The sequence below is a fragment of the Saccoglossus kowalevskii genome, chromosome 7 (genome assembly GCF_978046115.1).
Source record: "Saccoglossus kowalevskii chromosome 7, keSacKowa6.1, whole genome shotgun sequence".
In the NCBI taxonomy this organism is placed as follows: domain Eukaryota; kingdom Metazoa; phylum Hemichordata; class Enteropneusta; family Harrimaniidae; genus Saccoglossus; species Saccoglossus kowalevskii.
In genome coordinates this window covers 9,000,151-9,019,570 of record NC_140647.1, presented here as the reverse complement: position 1 = coordinate 9,019,570, position 19,420 = coordinate 9,000,151, and the positions used below count along the sequence as shown (strand labels likewise).

The following is a 19,420-nucleotide window of genomic DNA, read 5'->3' as shown; positions in this document are numbered from 1 at the left end:
TAACAATAAAAACAAACATGGCGGCCAAGGGTTTCAGACCAGACTCCACACAAAGAAGTTTGCTAAATCTGTTCTAAACTTTTTGGATTTGTATCACTTTTTGGATGAGAGGAAAAGATGTATAATAATAAGGTTATTACGAGGATACCGCAAAGTATGCACTCAGACAGTATGCAGTCGCATCAACCTCGGCTGCAGTCAATACTCCCGCTGTACTGTCTTTGTGCATACCGGGTAATTTGCGGTATCCTCGTAATAACCTCATATTAATATGTGTTACCAAACTCATAACTCTCTTCTCTTTTTTTTGTCAGGCTGGATTCTTCAAGAGAAAGCGAGTTGGCGTAAAGTACATGGAAGTGAGCCAGAATACAACAAATGAGAATATTACTATGTCAGATCCACCACCTGGCAAAAACCTCTAATACCTCATTTGCATATCATTTACATAAATTTCATCTTATTTCCATAATATTGTGTTTTGAAGAGTGGCTAACACAAGAAAAGCAGGGTCCTGGAACTGCTGAACATTTTATTTTAAGTCAGATTTGTTGTATCATATGATACAATCAGGTTGGTGCTAATAACCTCACAAAACTACAGTAGATTTGGATATTTATTTTATGGGGTAATTACATTACTGTTACCAGAGGACACAATATCAATACAGGGCCCTTTCATGACAGGCTGTTGTTATGCTCCCTTCAAAATATTATTTATTTATCTAACTTCTCATGAAACATCTAACGATGTGACATGTAATTCTTCATCACTGCCATCACAGTCACTCTACTAGGAGAGTGACTGTGCTGCCATCCACCAATTGACCTTAAATTTGATTTGCTGCTGTGGATGGTGATTGTTAAAGACTGTTGAATATGTGACATTTAAATAAATAGCATGATCAATAAAATAGGTTTGACTGTATTATAATTCAAATTATACCATGTTACAGGTATGTCAATAATTCAGATTTGTCTCTGATATTAGCTGAATGAGTGATAGAACAAGATATTATTTTCTCACATTTTTACGCTGATCAGACATCTAAAATTTGGTTTCTTTCAGGATAAAATAATTATCAAGAGATTTTTTAATATTTATTTTCAATTTACTTGTAGCTCGGATACTTTTATGCCCTCTGAAAGTTTTTTGTCAAAATATGTTTCACTATTTTAAGTTATTACTGGTAATACCAAAAAGTTTGTGTTAAGTTCCAATTCTTGTAGTCATATTGCTGTTTTTCTAAGACTATTGGTGGTGGTGTTGTTTCTTCATTCATTCTATGTCTGATTGGTGTCTACCTTGTACACAGCATGTTGGTGGATGAACTTGCAGGCCCCATGTACTTTTATATTCACTTGTCTAGATAAGTTAAAACAATTACTACTAGTAATTCATAAGTTTATTTTGGCAGTTTACTAAAGTAGCTTGTCCTGTGAGTCATTGGCCAACATCAACTTTCGATTCCTACAGGTGATCATTTGATATTTGAATGAAATCTACAAAGTCAGCCTGAACACTGAACACAAAGAACACTGCCAGAAATATTCATAGAAAAATAACATAGTAAGAAAATATCATTTTTGCTCTGTCAATGCAATGACTGAGGATTACTTTTAATACAAGAAAACTGTAGATGGATTATGATAAGCTCCTACCTAATGTAGCTCTGTCTGTAAGATTAATTTGGCTTCTAGATTCATTGACAAATTCAGTGCTAAGAGTATTTAAATATCTACAAACATATCCTAGCTGTCATGGTGCTAAAAGAGAAGTTCAGGATTTGATGATCACATTACTGAAAAATATACAGTTTGAATAGGGGGAGGGAGAGGTATTTAACATTCCCATATTTCATTGCTTAAACCCATTCCTACATACCCAGTTTGATTTGGGTTAGGGGGAGGTATCTAACATTCCCATATTTCATTGCTTTAACCCATTCCTACATACCCAGTTTGATTTGGGTTAGGGAGGAGGTATCTAACATTCCCATATTTCATTTCTTTAACCCAATCCTACATACCCAGTTTGATTTGGGTTAGGGGGAAGGTATCTAACATTCCCATATTTCATTGCTTAAACCCATTCCTACATACCCAGTTTGATTTGGGTTAGGGGGGAGCTATCTATCATTCCCATATTTCATTGCTTTAACCCATTCCTACATACCCAGTTTGATTTGGGTTAGGGAGGAGGTATCTAACATTCCCATATGTCATTTCTTTAACCCATTCCTACATACCCAGTTTGATTTGGGTTAGGGGGGAGGTATCTAACATTCCCATATTTCATTGCTTTAACCCATTCCTACATACCCAGTTTGATTTGGGTTAGGGGGGAGCTATCTAACATTCCCATATTTCACTGCTTTATCTTATTCCTACATACCCAGTTTTATTTGGGGGTAGTGGTGAGGTATCTAACATTCCCATATTTCATTGCTTTAACCCATTCCTACATACCCAGTTTGATTTGGGTTAGGGGGGAGGTATCTAATATTCTTATATTACATTGTGCTTTAACCCATTCCATGATTTTTGTTCAAAATCAGGGTAAATTATATTTCCCTTTTGCTTTTGAAAATATTTATTTACAGAAAAGTTTTTGCCCATGTGTATGTTGCTTGGATACATTGGTGCTTAGGAACTGATACAGCTTTAAATATCATGCTTTTTCTATTATATAAATCGACTATACATTTATAACAAGAGTTCTTCTGTGTGAAGATAAATGTTGAATTTTTTCAGCTTCTGATACTTGTATTTCGCTTGGAATTTATTTTCGCTGAAGGGATGATTCTGTGAAAATAAAATCCAGCGAATATACTTTTTTTCTTGTATTTCACATTAAACTCATCAAAAATCAGTGAAAATAAATCCTTCACAAAATGCCCCAAAAGCCTTTTCAGCGAAAATTAATTCCAGCAAAAATTAAGTATTCCACAGTATATCAGTATTTTATTTATCATTGGTTGTCCATTATGGTTTTGCTGCAGTATGTTGTTGGGATTATTTCATCTTGTCTTCAGAATACAAAATAATAGTTTCAAGTTTACCCCTCATTGGCAAAACAAAACCCACGATAGATGAAATACTGATGATAACAAAGATGGACAACAGTGAAACCAAGAGATGCAGATCTACACATATCCCTAAAAATATTTATTTTCATAGAGGCTGAAACAGCAAACTAGTTATATCAAATCCAACATACAGCAGTTAGTTACCTAAATTATTATTACAATATGGAAAGGAAAAAATCTGAAATCAAAATAACAGATTTGTAAATCATTGGTAATGTTACCAAAAAACAATTGAAATGAAAGAAAAGTGTAACCGATGTGGCTATGCAGTATATAGTACTATCCTGAACTAGTAATAAAAGGCAAAGAAAGTGAAGTATGGTAGCAATTGAAAGTACAGCCATCCTGCCTCAAAGAGCAAATAACATGTAAATAAACAAACGTTTGTGTTTAAAAAATAATCGTAAAATTGATCACAGCAATATAAATGTAGAAAGATAATCAAGTGATATCAGATGTACGTGATTAATAATTTATATGAATGTACATCATTATGTAAATTGTGTTCTGGAGGACAATTTGTACATCAACCATTGTAAATATTGGTTGGCCTATGCAAATACACTGTTATATATTAATGTACATGTACACCACTTAATTTTTAGAGTACAACTTTTTATTTTTGTTTGTAGCTTAATTGTACTTGTTCTTTAATTTGAAATTTTAACCATTTTTATTTAATTTTTATTACATATTAAAATTGACCAACCTTTTAACTAAAATGATTGCAATTCCTTGGGATATATTTACGATTTTGGTTCATGTTTTAAAGTTATATTATTCATCTTGCAATATTCAAACCTTTATTTAATTAATAAAGTTAAGTTGCTTACTTTTTATATTAAGATTTGCTTTTTAATTTTATAATGAAGCAGAAATTGTAAGAGCTTGTTGTATTGTTGACAAAACAAATTCAAAATGTTCACCAATGTAATTTGTAACCTGTGTACCTGTAAACCTTATTATGGATAAACTAAATTTTAGTTTTGGTTATAACACTGTGTATCACTTGGACAATGTATCTGTATGTTTATAAATTGCTTGTACATATGCTAGAAAAATAGTATTGTAACTTTTGCATAGTAGATATTTTGAAATATTTTATACCGAATAAATGCATATTTTACATATAAAGTAATGCACTGTGCTTGTGTGTTCAATGTAGCATAGGAAACCAATGTAGAATCATCCAAAGAAATTGAATTATTCAACTGATAACATGTCTTGTTGCTATCACTGTGTTAATTCTACTCAGTACAGAGATTAGTTTTTACCAATTGCTTGTCAAACTATTTGCAATATAAGTGGGACTGTACCAAAAAAATCACTGTTATTTTTGTAATACCGGTACCATGGTAATATGATAAAGGTGCATCACCACTACCCCCACCCTGTCTGAACCAAAATGCTAAAATTGATGCAGTACTAGTAGTACACATTTCCAATGAAAGTGAATTAACATTTCCTTTCCACATGCAGCTAAATATTGTCAACAATAGTTTAACATCTTACATTCAATATGTGCCACCAAATGGGGTTCTTAGCAAAATTGTCTGAAAATGGCTATCCTTTTTGTATTTTCGATGTGTGGAAAGAGGTGGGGTTCTGGATGTATTAAAAATGCTTTGGTGAACATGTATGGTATCCCTGGCTTTTTGTAGGTTTCAGGAGCCTATAGGAAAGTACGCTATACACACATGAATATGCGCAATGTTGTATTAAAGTGCCCCAATAGGATCAGGATAAAAAAACAATATTTCCATTGAGGTATATATATCAATCAGGATACATGTAAATCCTCTTTGGCGGTTAGTCCGGACTGCAATACAACTTTACATTGTTACAATGAAAGACCCCCCCCCCCCTCTTGTATGATTAATAATTTTCAGAGAAAAACATATCACCAAGAATACTAGAAAGTCATGAAATCAAGCTTCATGTGATCATTATGTGTCTAATTGGCTGTATTACTCAAATATTGCTAATTTTATGTTATTGAAATCTTAATTTTGCTACAGAAAATTACCTAATCAGACCTTTTTAAAGCGTAAATGTCTACTAAATTTCTTTTAAGAGTAGGTGGATAGATACTGTTATGTCGTACCACGAATTACGCACAATTTGTTCAAACTGCAACTTGAATCATGGAACTAATCCACAGTCCTTGGTTGTTGAGGGACGGACTGTGTTGAATTATAATGCAGGCGATGACGAAAAGTGTTTCATCCTTGATTGCTCCCTCTATAGTTGAGAAAGAACTAATCTTTTTTTTTTACTAATAAATTATTTCTTCGCTTGAAATTTATTCCAAATTGTATTTACCTCAGTATGTGAGTAAGAATAATCTTGTAATTATTTTATCTAATCTTTTATTCATTTCTGCAATGTCCTTGTGTTTGGATTTATACTGAATACAGTAGTCGTTTTCTTTTTTATGTCATTGAATTATTATTCAAAATCTTCAGTGAACATTTTCTTCTTTTCAATCTTGACATTTCTATGCGACATCCCTTCCCCATTTTCAAACACAAAATGGTGCTTAAATTTTATTAATCTCGTTCTTACTTTCAAAAAACTATTAATTTACGTTCTCATTTGTTTTGTTTTTTGGCATATAAAAACAAAGTAAACGCCACTAATTTTTCAAGAGGGAGCAATATACGAGCTGGAAAGGTGGTGCTCAAAACGAGGCCCAGTGGACATCGGGAATAATATAGGGCAATCCGCCATGTTCCACGTAACTTATCATTGATTTTTGAAAATTTGCCTTGATTGGCGAAATGGACGAAGAGGAGCGGCTGAAGAAACTGCAGGCTGGCAGGGAGAGGGTAAGAATAACGTTTTTGTGTCACATTCCGAGTAAATTACGTTGACGTGTATTGGAATTCCAGTAAGGGAACATATCGTTAGAAAGCGACTCTCACCCATGACCCCGTGCAAAGTGCAGGTACAAGATCGGTTTCATAAATGACAACTTTTGAAGAAAGAGTGCACGGGTGCAACAATAACAATTCCAAGTGTTGTGACAGTTCAAATATGTACGAGTTATTAATTGACAGGCGACACGTGTCTGTGTTTACCGAAAAAAAGTTCATTCTACGTCATTGACAAGAGCACCGTCTGTTTTGTTTCCTTCGTCTGATCCAACTTCCCTATTGTTTATGTCTTGCGAATGAATGACGATACTTAAGTGCCTTCGTAAACATTTTAAGTTTGATCTCAAACAAAAACATAATGACCTTGTTTGTTTTGAAATGTCACAACGACGTCAATACTGTGGTTCACATTCAACGCTACATAATAGTTTAAATGAAAATGTAAAATTAAACCACAGAGGGACTGTGATTAAACTGACATTAATTAATGACCTTGGTGTAATCGCAGTAATCTCTTGAAAATACAGTTTTCGTGATACATATTGTACAAACCAAATACTTTCTTGATGAATAAACTTCACAATGATCTTAATGATTTCAAAAAAACCTACTCTCATATTGCCCAAATATGAAGAAAATTCCCTGATAGTCCAAATTAGTGAACTAGTAAATAACGGGATTACTGTCTTCATGGATGCACATTTTATTGTTGTGCATGCCTAAACAAACTACGACTTCATGGTAAGTTATTTTTTTGATAATTTTAAATTGGATATTTTGGCAGGAAGCAGATGTAGTGTACGACATAGAAATACAAATTTAGATTGTAACATCCAGCATTACATTCCTTCCCTAACCCTAATTTATTAATTTGTAATACGTGTTATGCATGAAACAAAAAAAATGAAGTAATTCACAATCTTGTTATAAGAGGACAGAAATTGTTTTTAGCCTCATTGTCGGCATTTTGCAGTCAACGCAATCAAAGTTAGTTCGATAATGTTTTTTATTTATAAATAGTTGAAATCATACCATATTTGTGTCCCATGTCCCAAGTTTGTTCATTAAGAAAGTATGGTATGTACTGATTTTATTGATAAGATTGTATTTTCAAGAGATAACCACAAACTCCCATTCTACACCAACACAGTTTAAATTGGTTACATAATAACATACATTATCTAGAAAATAATTCTTAAATGCTGGAATTTAGGGAAAAATTTCATTGAAAGAAAAAAATGTAACAGAAAAAAAAAATGCTTAAATCTATAACAATAGATTAGATTTTATATCCCTTATCACAAGCCAAAAAATATACCATTGGATTTTCTTTAGCTTCTTTATTCCAAAACACTGGTTCATGACTTATTTATAAACCATAGATGTAGGGTCCATAGCTACACTCTGACACATATATAATAAAAAACGCTGATGTTAACACTGTTTTTTTGTTGTGCAAATATTAGATAATCTGCTGAATTGTCTGCTCGCGTTCTCACTTAGTAAAAACATCGGTGTTCGAGGATTGAATGCTGGCCTTCCACCTAATAGTTCATGTTGTTCATTCCAAAATAGCATAGTTTCCAGATCTCTACCGCTTCTGTTGTACTCAGTAACTTCTCTGTACTTTATACGTAAAGTTTTGATCTTTCGTTGACATTGTAATGACTTCCTGTCCAACCCCTTTTCAGCCGCTTTCTCTGCAATCACAGCATTTACTCTAGCATCCCTAGACGTTTCGTCCATCATTATTTGAATATTTGATTCTCATACAGATATCAGTAATCTTGTTTTTTCATCTGACCAGTTCGACATTCGATCTGTAACCTCTGACGCCATCTTGCATAATGACAAGCATAAATAAGTCGGCGATAGAGGGAGTTTGGCCATCGTATTGTGTTCACACGGCACATTGCATTGTGCAAGAGCCGGTGTGACAACGGCGTTTAGGATCTGGTCCACCCTTTTTACAACCGTGTCAAAAACGCTGACGCCACAACGACGTATTCTGTTCACACATACATTTTAACAACGTTCTCAAATAAAAGGCATTGTGTCAACGGCTTATTTCGTCCACTGAGAACATCACTTATTGTGTAGGGTCTATGTCTAAACCAAATGCTCAACTGTTGTTAGGATTTTGAAGATTATAAAAGTTAGTGAATATTTACCGTTTTTACTGTCACATATATATGGTGTTCACGCATGTAGCAAAACATGGAACTCCACCCCAAGTCTATTTAATCCTCAGACCACTATAGAACAGACTAGCAATCAGCGTTTCCTTTGGTCTTTTTTCTAAATGCATGCCACGTTTGTTTTGGGGCTTTAACTTAAATTCATTGAACAACGGGTCAAACTATTTGCGACTGTAACTCGATATCCTTTATTATTTGATCAAATAACGCAAGGTAGTTTGAGATGTACACAGTAAGTAGTATTAGTTGGGTCATAGTTCATTTTTTTTTTATTGGTTAAATACTCTCCACAAATGTGATAAAACATACATGTGTATGCAAGTTTTTTCTATGTTTCCCCATGTTTCTGTAATTATACAAAAAAAACGAGAATAGAGATAATTAAAATTTTTGCTCCATTAAAATATCAGCTTCCTACTGAATATTAAATAACTTTAATCGCTTAGTTACGAGAGCATATCAAGTTTTCAAAGCATTGAACACAAAAACTATGAAGCGTCCACACAAAGGAACACTGTTGATGCCAACACCGCTATTTGACCTTTATTAGTTCTGCTGTCATTGTAGATGACAGAGCGGGGCTGTTCATAAAGGTGATTGTCGGTCATTGTCCATCAATAATTGCATTTTCAGCTTCCAGATTTGTTCATTTTATGACAATAACTTCAATTCTCTTTTTTTGGCAAATATTTTGTCATTTTTGGTAAAAAATGCTATTTTTGACTTCTTCTTGAAAACTACCAGCCCAATTGTTTTGATATTTGAGGTGTGTATTAATTTTGTGAACAATTGTTCTCAACTTGGCTACCACAATGCTATTTTAATCGCTTTAAAAATATTTCAACAAATTCTGGGAGAAGTCCAAACACAGAATGACCTTTTGTTATCTCTGCTAGTGACAAAACTGAGCAGAGCTTATATTCTCGATTGGTTGTCGTCAACTGTAGCATTTTCAACTTCACTCTCTACTAATGTACTTTGGGTGTTGCTCTCTTGAACTTGTTAGTCCTCGTTCGGACGCAGTCCGAAAACAGGGAACTTATGTTTTGACCTCTGTGTGTTCGTGCATGCGTCTATGTGTGCGTCCGGACCTGTATCTTAGAAATGCCTGGACCAATCACAATCAAACTTCACAAATACATCATACATGATATTATACATATGCACGTCAATTTGTTTCACGATCTGATTCAAGATGGCTAAATGGCGGCCATTTTTGTGCTAAAAATCATCAAAATCAAGCATTTTTCGGCTGTTTACAGATGGATTTTGTTCAAAATTTGTATATACAATACACATTATAGGACCTTGATGCACATTATTTTGTTTTTCAGATAGGATTCAAAATGGCGGAATAATTTTGATGAATGTAGTTCTAGTGCTATATCTCTGACTTGCTTTGACTGATTATGTTCAGATTTTAAATATTCATTATACATCATGTCATAGATAGACAAATATATTGGTTTGACGATCTTTTTCAAAGTGGCCAAATGGTGACTATTTTTGTGCTAAAAAAATCCTCAAATATCAATCATTTCTTGCATTTATGGATGGATTTTGTTCAAACTTATAACATAATAATTTGATTCACTGCCATATGTTGCAGTAATGAAATTACTGATAGAACATAAAATATGTTATGGTATGTTTATGACCACATAACATTTATGCATGTAATGAGCCCCTACGAAATTAATTGAAATTTTATTTCTTATATGAAATGCGGTACTTTGTTGTCCCAGCACGATACCCAGTGACCAGGCACCGCACCCAGTGACCAGACAAGGTACCTAGTGGCCAGGCACGGTACCCAGTTACCAGGCACAGTACCCATTGGCCAGGCACGGTGGCCAGGCATGACACCCAGTGGCCAGACACGGTACCCAGTTGCCAGGCACAGTACCCAGTGGCCAGGTACGATGGCCAGGCATGGCACCCAGTGGCCAGGCACTACCCAGTGGTCAGGCACAGTACCCCAGTGGCCAGGCACTACCCAGTGGCCAGGCATGGTACACAGTGGCCAGGAACGGTACCCAGTGGCCAGGAACGGTACCCAGTGGCAGGCACTGTTCCCAGTGGCCAGGCACTGTTCCCAGTGGCCAGGCACAGAACCCAGTGGCCAGGCACCGCACCCAAGTGGCCAGGCACTGCATTCAGTGAGTAAGGTCATAATAATTTTAGCATATAAATGTTCAACTCTTATACTTACACAAAAGTAAACTTTTATCACCTCTCTCACATTTGAAGCACAGCCGATAGTTGATCTCCTGTATGAATGGCAAGTAAGTTATGTCCATTAATTCTAAAATTAACAATGAAATTTTCAGATATACATGAAAACGTACAAAATGTTGCGTATCCACTCAGCATTACAAGAGATTACAAATCAACTCCAGCGGTCTGTTGCCTACTCAGCAGCCATTTCGAAAATCATGTTAAACTGTCGGCCTTTTCTGTGTAGTAGCGGATTTCCCTGTATTGATTAGAACTTTATCTAATAATTATTAATAAAAATTAAACATAAAAATTATTTGATTAGTCCGATGTCCGAACTTGGTTTGTTACTTGTATCTGTTGAGTTGCATTTCAGACACTCATAGTTCAAACCTTACACAAACACAATACATTGTACTGTACATCATTTCTTGTATGCACGTTAGTTACTTTATGATCTGAACAAAAATGACCAGTCACTATTGATATGTAGTCATATAACAGATATGTGACTTGTATTAAAATTATTCCTGTTAGTATAATGAAATATTCATTTGAAGTGACTCATTAGAAGTGTTTGTTACATTGATGTTAATAATGGTTGTAATTACTTTAGTATAATCCACAGGTGTGCTCATTTCTTGTCAGTCAGTTTGATGACATTGTGACGTATACTTGAAAACTGCTACATGTATTATTCAGTAAAATGTTATCACTTACTTTATTGAGTAATAACCATCCAAAATATTCATTTGATTAAATATATTAAATTTTGAAATAAAATTACAGTAAAATGTATGGGGAAGAGTTGATGTAAAATTAAGTTATTATTGCGTGGTACATGATATTATGTTAACACGTTTCCAACATCTGTGTTCATGATGTATGGTTCATTATAGTGCTTTTCACTTTTTGTGTTTATACACCACATTGTAATACCCAGGTCTGTCAGTGTTTTACAATCTGGATACGTGGCACATGTGTATGCATGTATGCTTTATATGTAGCATTGTATATACCACATTTTCTATATTACAAGTGAGTCTCTAATAAACAATCCCAAATTGCATTTTGTTCTAGATCATTAAAATATAAATTATTTTGACCTGTGTCATCTATTGTATATGCATATGTATAAAGCGTATGTGCTTCTAATAGACGAAATATGGTTCATGTAATGCTACATAGTTTCACGATGCAGTCTAAAGAAACTGTATTTTACCAAGGTCAAATCACATGTGTGGTTCTTATTTTAATCTGATTGAATGTGATCTTGATACTTTATAGACTTTTATAGAATATATATATATATATATATATATATACACACTGCCCCACTCAATAATATGCATCAAATCAATTTAATTTTTTATAGTTTATTATTTTTGTATACACAAGCAGTGTGTGTGTGTATATGGATTTAACTGGTCAAAATCAAGTGGTGTTCTTGAGTCTAGGGGTGGTTATTCTGATTTTACTTTAAACATTATACCATCATATTTCTTTGGCTTTAAACAAACCATCATAAGCAGCTAGTAGTTGTAATCAATGTATCGACCAAACTGTGATAAAACAACTTTAGACTGTAACTAACATTCACAGTAAAGATCATGAAGACATGCATAAGCGTGTCAACATCAGCTGTATGGAGCAGTACTGGTATCATTGATTTTGATTTTGTGCAACTTATGAACAATTTTGTCACTAGGTGAACCAATCTGAAAACTATCTGAGTGTGGCTTGTATGCTGTAACTTTCACTGAATTAAGATTTTGTTAAAGTGCCTGTGAAATGCCCATCCACACTTTTATGTTTTTGGTTTCTGTTGCCCTGAAATTGGCATTTGTAAAAAATAAATCATCTTCACATAAATTGAAAAAAGTTGTAGCCACACCCCTTTCCTGTTGCAGTAGACTGTTTTCTACTTTTCGACTTCTCCCAAAGTGAAACTGCCAAACATTAGACAAAAGGGGAAGCCATGCAAATGCTGAATACCATAAACACTTGTAGTTATAAAACTTAAGTGAGTGAATTACTAGCATAATAGCAAAAATGATTTTGTTGTCTGGCAGTTATTAGTATATTTGAAGATTGATTGAATATCATTTTTCATGTCATTTTATTGTATTTCCAGGGTGCGAAATATTAACGAACAATTTGTCTTCTGGTGGCACAAATATACACAGTTACCGGTAGTATCCCAATAAGTGATCACTAAACATACGATCGCCGCTTACCAAGTGGTGTTCATTGGCGGGTGAAATTGAAAACTGATTACAAAAATAAAGTCTAGTAACCTCTGAAACAAATTGCCTTGAATTTCTATCTACCGTATTACCCGGGTACGCGCCCAGGGGCCTGAACATACAAAATCGGGAAAAAATGGGGGTGGGCGCTTACCCGAGGACCACCCCAAAAAAGATTTTAAAAAGTTGTTTTTGTGATCGTATGATAAGGTCAAATAAAGGAATGCTTTCGTACACTTTGTACACGTACTTATTTCTTGATTTATGCGAGGTTTCAATAAACGTGAGCACTCGGTCAAGAACTGTGGGAACACTAAGACACGGGGTCGAATTTCGAATGAAGTTGTATTACTCACTGAAATTGGCTACAATGTATGGTAAGTATTGTAATCAATGCACGGTTACTTTTTTAGTAACCGTGATCAGTGCATGCAAGTCGAAACAGCCGGGAAAAACTACCGCTTGTAATCCAAGATGGCGATGACCTCATTAGCATAATTTTGTTCACGCACGTATTGATACATCGCATCGTAATTACTGAAGAATAGCAGACAGGGTTATGAAACAAATAAACCTTTTATTACTGATGTGAAATGTTTACAAACTATTGTGAATACATAAACATATCCAAATGGCGATACATAAAAAACAGACTGAAAATAAACTCTGGTCGACCTCATTACAGCCATTCTGAGAATTATTCGGACAGTCAGTTAGCAAAATGACTTGCAACTTTGCAAAACACTTTGGTCTTTGCCCAATCTAGACTTGTTGGCGCCACTTGAGTGACGGGCGCATGGTTTGGGATTACTATTTCATAGGGGTTGTCAGCTTGGTGAAGTGTAAGTATTATCTAGCGTGCGTTCACAGCAACCATTCTTTATTTTTGACTCCCATGTGCGAAGCACAAAATGGGAGTCTTTGCAGTTAGTGTGTCTGTATGTGTGTATGTGTGTATGTGTGTGTATATGTGTGTATGTGTGTCCGACTGTTCCACTGCTATCTCAAGAACCATACATCGGTTTTTGATGAAACTTGGTGCATAGATGCTCTGGGCCAATGCGCAGATTTGATTAGGTTTTGGTAAAAATCCATGCTCGTTAATTACCTAATTTGCATGATAATTAGCTAATTTTTAGCTGTTCTATGACTGTTCCACTGATATCTAAAGAACCACTCATTGGATTTTGATGAAACTTGATACATAGATGCTCTGAACATATGCGCAGATTTGATTAATTTTTGGTAAAAATCCATGCATATTAATTACCTAATTTACATGATAATTAGCTATTTTTTAGTGGTTCCATGACTGTTCCACTGATATCTAAACAACCACTCATTGGATTTTGATGAAACTTGGTACATAGATGCTCTGAACTAATGCTAGGTTTTGATTAGTTTTTGGTAATAATCCGTGGATACTAATTACCTAATTTGCATAATGATTAGTCAATTTTCGGTTTTTCCACTGATATCTCAAGTACTAATCATCACATTTCAAATGAAACTTGGTACATAGATGTCATACGACACTGCACAGACCTGATAGTTTTTATGGTAATATCAGTACATATTAATTACCTAATTTGCATAATTAATTAATTTTCAGCATTTGATATAAGTAGTTAGCATTACATTTCAATGAAACTTGGTACTTACATACTCAAGGACTATGCAGAGATTGATTGTTTTCGATAAATATTTGTGCATATTAATCACCTAATTTGCATAATTAGTTAATTTTCAGCTTTTCCATGGGTATCTCAAGTACTAATCATCGCATTTCAATGAAACTTGGTACATAGATCCTTTAGGACTATGCAGAGACCTGATTAGTTTTAGGGTAAATAATTGTGCATATTAATTACGTAATTTGCATAATTAATTTTCAGCTTTTCTACTGATATCTAAAGTACTAATCATCACATTTCAATGAATCTAGAATTATGCAGACCCAATTAGTTTCCGGTAAATATTTGTGCATATTAATCACCTAATTTGCATAATTAACCAACTTTCACACTGATATCTCAGGTACTATACATCACATATCAATGAATGTACATGGATGCTGTAGGACAATAGACAGACCTGAATAATTGTGGGTTACAATCTGTACATATTAATTACCTAATTTGCATAATTAACCAATTTTAAGCTTTCACACTGATATCTAAAGTACCGTAAAAACTCCAAAATTTCGACCGGTTTTAAATAATTGGTGTTAGAAATGTGACATGTTTTTAGAGTTGTGGTCGAGTTGTAACTCAAAATCTAAACAAAGTCATCAATCAGTGAGTATTATGACAAGCAAAACAAAACATAAAGACGCACAGAAGAGGTCAGCACAAAACTAATAGGTCAAAAGACAAAGCTGTCTCGCACTACCTAGGAAAACTTGCGAATGTTCGAAGTACAGGTACCCATTGGACAAAAGATACATGGAAGTTTAGCAAACTATCTCCCCGACCCAGTGCAATGTATCCGGTTAGAATCAAAGCTCGCGTGTCCCTTATTTGAGGGACCAAATTCTGCCGTAAATTCGCCCTTGGATTAAAAAATAAAATGGGATTTAAGAAAATAAAATGGGACTTTTAAGGTGTATTTTGGCGTCATTTTTCGGACATTTCAATCAATCCTGCCGGCTAAAATAGAGTCTAAGTTTTACCGTAGTCATTGACGTCTGTCTATTCAAGAGTACACGTGTATGATTTTTATCGTGACTAGCGTGAGCGGGTAAGCTTCCTTTCGAGAATGAGCTGTTATCACTGTGAACAATGTTAAATTATTCTTCAGATGACCAGTTTATTTTTTAAAAACAACTAATTTTTTTATTTAAAAAAAAATCATGCCGTTTTCGCATCAAAATCCAAGCCAAAATATCGTACTACAACATCAATCTCTTCCGCATTGCGTTCAATAACATTAACATATTTAAATAAGCTATGGTAATTTGAACACGTTGGCATCATCCAGCTTTTTGATTGGTTAATTAGCGATTTGACCTATTTGACCTAAGAGAACATGGTGGATATCCTACAGCATCAAACGTTTATACGAGACCGGAATCATTCGCTTACGATGAAACTTAGTTGACTTTTATTTGTATTTCATAACCATTCAACAAATTTATTTTGTGTACATTATTATAATCACTACTGAGTACATTAATAATCAACAATTCAGAAACGCAGCATGCCGAGATTTTTGTGTTCGTTTTTATTTGAAACTTCGTTTATTTAGAATATATTTTCGTTACCAATAAAATAAAAATCTCTCAGTCAATCAGAAACCCGGATTCATGCCTTCGAGGAAGGTCCCGTTTGAACGCTCACATCGGTTTTTTTTTCGTTTGGGGGAAAACTAAAACTGGTTGCAATTTTCGAATAAGAATGAGTCGGCAATTTTTAGTGGAGTCGAAAATTTGGAGGTAAATAAAACACCGAAACCCGGCAAATAAATAGGCGGACGAATTTTTAGAGGGGTCGAAATTTTGGAGTTTTCACGGTACTAATTATTCCATTTCAATGAAACTTAGTACAAAGATGCTCCAGGACAATGTACAAACCTAATTAGTTTGGGGTAAAAATCTGTTCATATTAATTCCCTAATAAGCATAATAATTCATAATTTTTTGGTTCTAATCACATTTCAATTAAACTTGGAGACATAGATTTTCTGTTACATTGCGCAGACCTCATTAGTTTTACACTCAAATCTGGTCATATTAATTTTCTGATTTGCATAATTAGTTTTCAGCTAAGTAATTTCGAATTATATTTAATGTGTCTCCAATACTCTCAGCACATGGGAGTTCTTTCTAAGCTTTCTTTGATTATGATTATATTGTAATTATTTTCAGTAATTTTGAAAAATCACAACTTGGATCTTGCTTAAATCTGTCGAAAAATGTCAACCCTCGCTCATTTTAGTCAGTTGTACCTGTTACAAAAAATAGACTAGACATAATAACGGTCGTTATACCCCGTCATTTTCAAACTGCAGTTGAAAAAGTGATTCGATCAAGGAAGGCACTTTTGATTTGACAAAATCCATCAAACCATTATAATCCAGTTTTCCGTCTGTGTATCCCTGAGTACTCACAGCACCAGTAATGTAAAAACAACTTTTAGTTTGGCTCGAAACTGCAGCGCGTCCCGCTAAGAAACTTTACTTTGAGCCTTCCCGCCAACAACGAGTTCATTAATACCTGGGGTTACTCAACACTCGGGAGTTGTTTTGTAAATTACGCTATGTCAGGTGGACTCAGATGGTTATAAAAATTTTAAATAACACTTTGAATGCATATACAACATATAACCTGTTAATATATGGTAACCAGCGCGTGTCGTATTGAAAACAGCGTTTTACCCGCATCTTGCAATCTAATGGAATGATTCCAATTGTGGGCGTGCCAATACAACGGCGCCATCAAGTCTAGATTGGAAAAGACCCAAGTGTTTTGCAAAGTTTCAACATATATTGCTAACTGACTGCCCGAATAATTCTCAGAACGGCTGTAACATGATTTATTCACGCACCCAAACACATGACAAAATTACAAAAATAAGAATGATGCAACAAGTTCCCATCGTTGGCATGCCTCATTATGGTTATCGTAATGGACTTGAGGTCGGCAAAATGTTTTTTCTTCAACGTCAGAAAAATAATCCACATGACCGTAATGCCATAGCTGTGATGAAGGATGGAAAGAAAGTAGCAAGTTTACGATGTGATGTCTCAAAAGTGCTAGTTCCTGTTATGGATTTACAGTTAGCGAAATACTACGTTTTGAAACCAAGGCTAAGTGTTTCAAACCACTCACCAAGGTATGGATCGTTGCAATATTGCAAAATTGGATTCATCGTGAATGAAGAGAAAGCAGAACGTGTGCGCCACATGCTGCATGGTTCATCTTACGTCATTAAGTTCCAATGAGTTTTTACGTAAAAACACAAACAAAGCGGCCCTGAAAAGGGCCACACCACACACTCCAAAAAGAGAACTATCGTAACAAACACACTATTTAAATAAATCGAATGCGTTCTTGGCTAAAAATCACCCTGGGCGTTTAACTGAGGATGTCCCCAACATGTAAGTAACTTTTGTGAAAACAGGGGGTGGGCGCTTGCCCAGGGAGGGGCGCGTGCCCGGGGTAATACGGTATCAGCAAACTAGTAGTCGTGTTTCGTTGCATCAAATTAGAAGTCTAATTTTACGAAAGAAGCTTGTCATATTATGCGTAGAATATGACACAGAGTCAAACTATTGACCATGCATGTTTCATTTTCAACATTGGAATCAGCATTTATTTTCAAATCGGATACTGGTCATGGTATGATCAATTAGGTAGCGTAAAGACTGCTTGAATTTGTGATGTTTTACCGATTCTTATAAACCAGTTACAATGAAAAGGCATGTTGAACATTTCTTTTCGAATTATAAACTTAGCAGCCTTCTGACTTTCATTGGTTATATTTTATTGCTTAAAATAACAGCAAGGACAAGTCTAATACAATGTAGAATGAACCATAGACAATAGTTAAAGGTATGTAAATTAAGCATAATTTTGTGTGGCATTGTGACAGGCATGGCGGTCTCCAGTGGAGCATGGCAGAACAGCCACGCTGTTTGCATCCTAGGTAGAACACTGGACTTCATGTGATAAATGTATTCAACATACATGTATGCTGCCCTCTAGTGTTTGAATGTATTGATTTCAAATGTATTTCCCAAAATGACATGCAACTTGTCAGGTTTACAGCCAGCCAGACTTGGTTGATTGGATTGTTTTCATTCTTAGCTTCCTTAGACTCTCATTTAGCAAGTTATTAGCTGCTTGACAGGCATGAAAAAATAATATTTTGAAAGTATTTTTCTAATTCACTGTAAACTATTTCATTTTTCCTTGGAATTAATTTTCACTATTTTCGCTTAAGTAATGATCCAGTGAAAATAAAATTCAGTGAATATACCTTTTTTCCTACTTTTTACATTAAATTTGTCAAAAATCAGTGAAATAAATTCCATACAAAACACCCAAAAAGTCTTTTCAGTGATAATTAATTCCGGCTAAAATAAAGTATTTTACAGTACTGGTATGTTGCAAATTAAAAAAAAATTGTATACTCACAATTTCTTACTATCCAACTGATATTTCACTTATGATCACTTATGACCTGCATGTTTTTTACCACTAGAGGGCGATCTGTATTTGAATTCATAGTCTTATTGCATACACTTTAGTACATGTACCTATATGTACATGTACATATCATGTACGACCCAATGTATAGGCGCACTGTGCCCTCATGCCATGGTCATGCGCCCCCTTACCCTGGTGAGCAGATCCTCTGGCAACCATAAAATTGTGACTGACCAGGGATCACATGTGGCCACAGTCTTAAACTGAGACCTGTCTGATAGTAGTTTTGGCCTCAAGGAAGCCATATAATGCTCCATTTTAACTTAGAATTATCAAAAACTCCACACCCTGGTAGGGAGAATCCTATCTCTCCCACTTGGTGGCACCGCTAAATTGCAGTGCTCCCTCTTGCAGTTTTTTTCTAGAAAACCCCTGGTGAAGTCTAGTATAAATGTACATGTAGCCTAGAATCGAAATATTACATTCAAGAATGATCTGGTGAAACACTACACAGAATTTTGTATCATCAGTGATTGCTGTTTCCATGACTTCAGTATGTTACCATAGACACTTCAGACTGATTCACTAGTATATTATTCTTATATTTTTCAATGTCCTGTGACATGGAGTTCAGTTTCTGAAATGTT

The 19,420-nt window shown here is 34.8% G+C and overlaps 2 protein-coding genes across 2 annotated transcripts in view; both read left to right on the top strand.

Moving 5' to 3' along the window:
- LOC102804078 (integrin alpha-8-like) overlaps positions 1-4,226 on the top strand; it is an 81,149-nt gene extending 76,923 nt beyond the window's left edge. The window contains exon 30 of the mRNA XM_085501047.1: positions 315-4,226. Within this exon, the coding sequence (XP_085357173.1) occupies positions 315-425 (111 nt within the window). The 3' untranslated portion in view covers positions 426-4,226. The remainder of the gene's footprint in view (positions 1-314) is intronic.
- Positions 4,227-5,741: 1,515 nt separating this feature from the next.
- The window catches only part of LOC100368547 (uncharacterized), a 119,767-nt gene continuing 106,088 nt past the window's right edge, over positions 5,742-19,420 (top strand). The window contains exon 1 of the mRNA XM_078005846.2: positions 5,742-5,916. Within this exon, the coding sequence (XP_077861972.2) occupies positions 5,869-5,916 (48 nt within the window). The 5' untranslated portion in view covers positions 5,742-5,868. The remainder of the gene's footprint in view (positions 5,917-19,420) is intronic.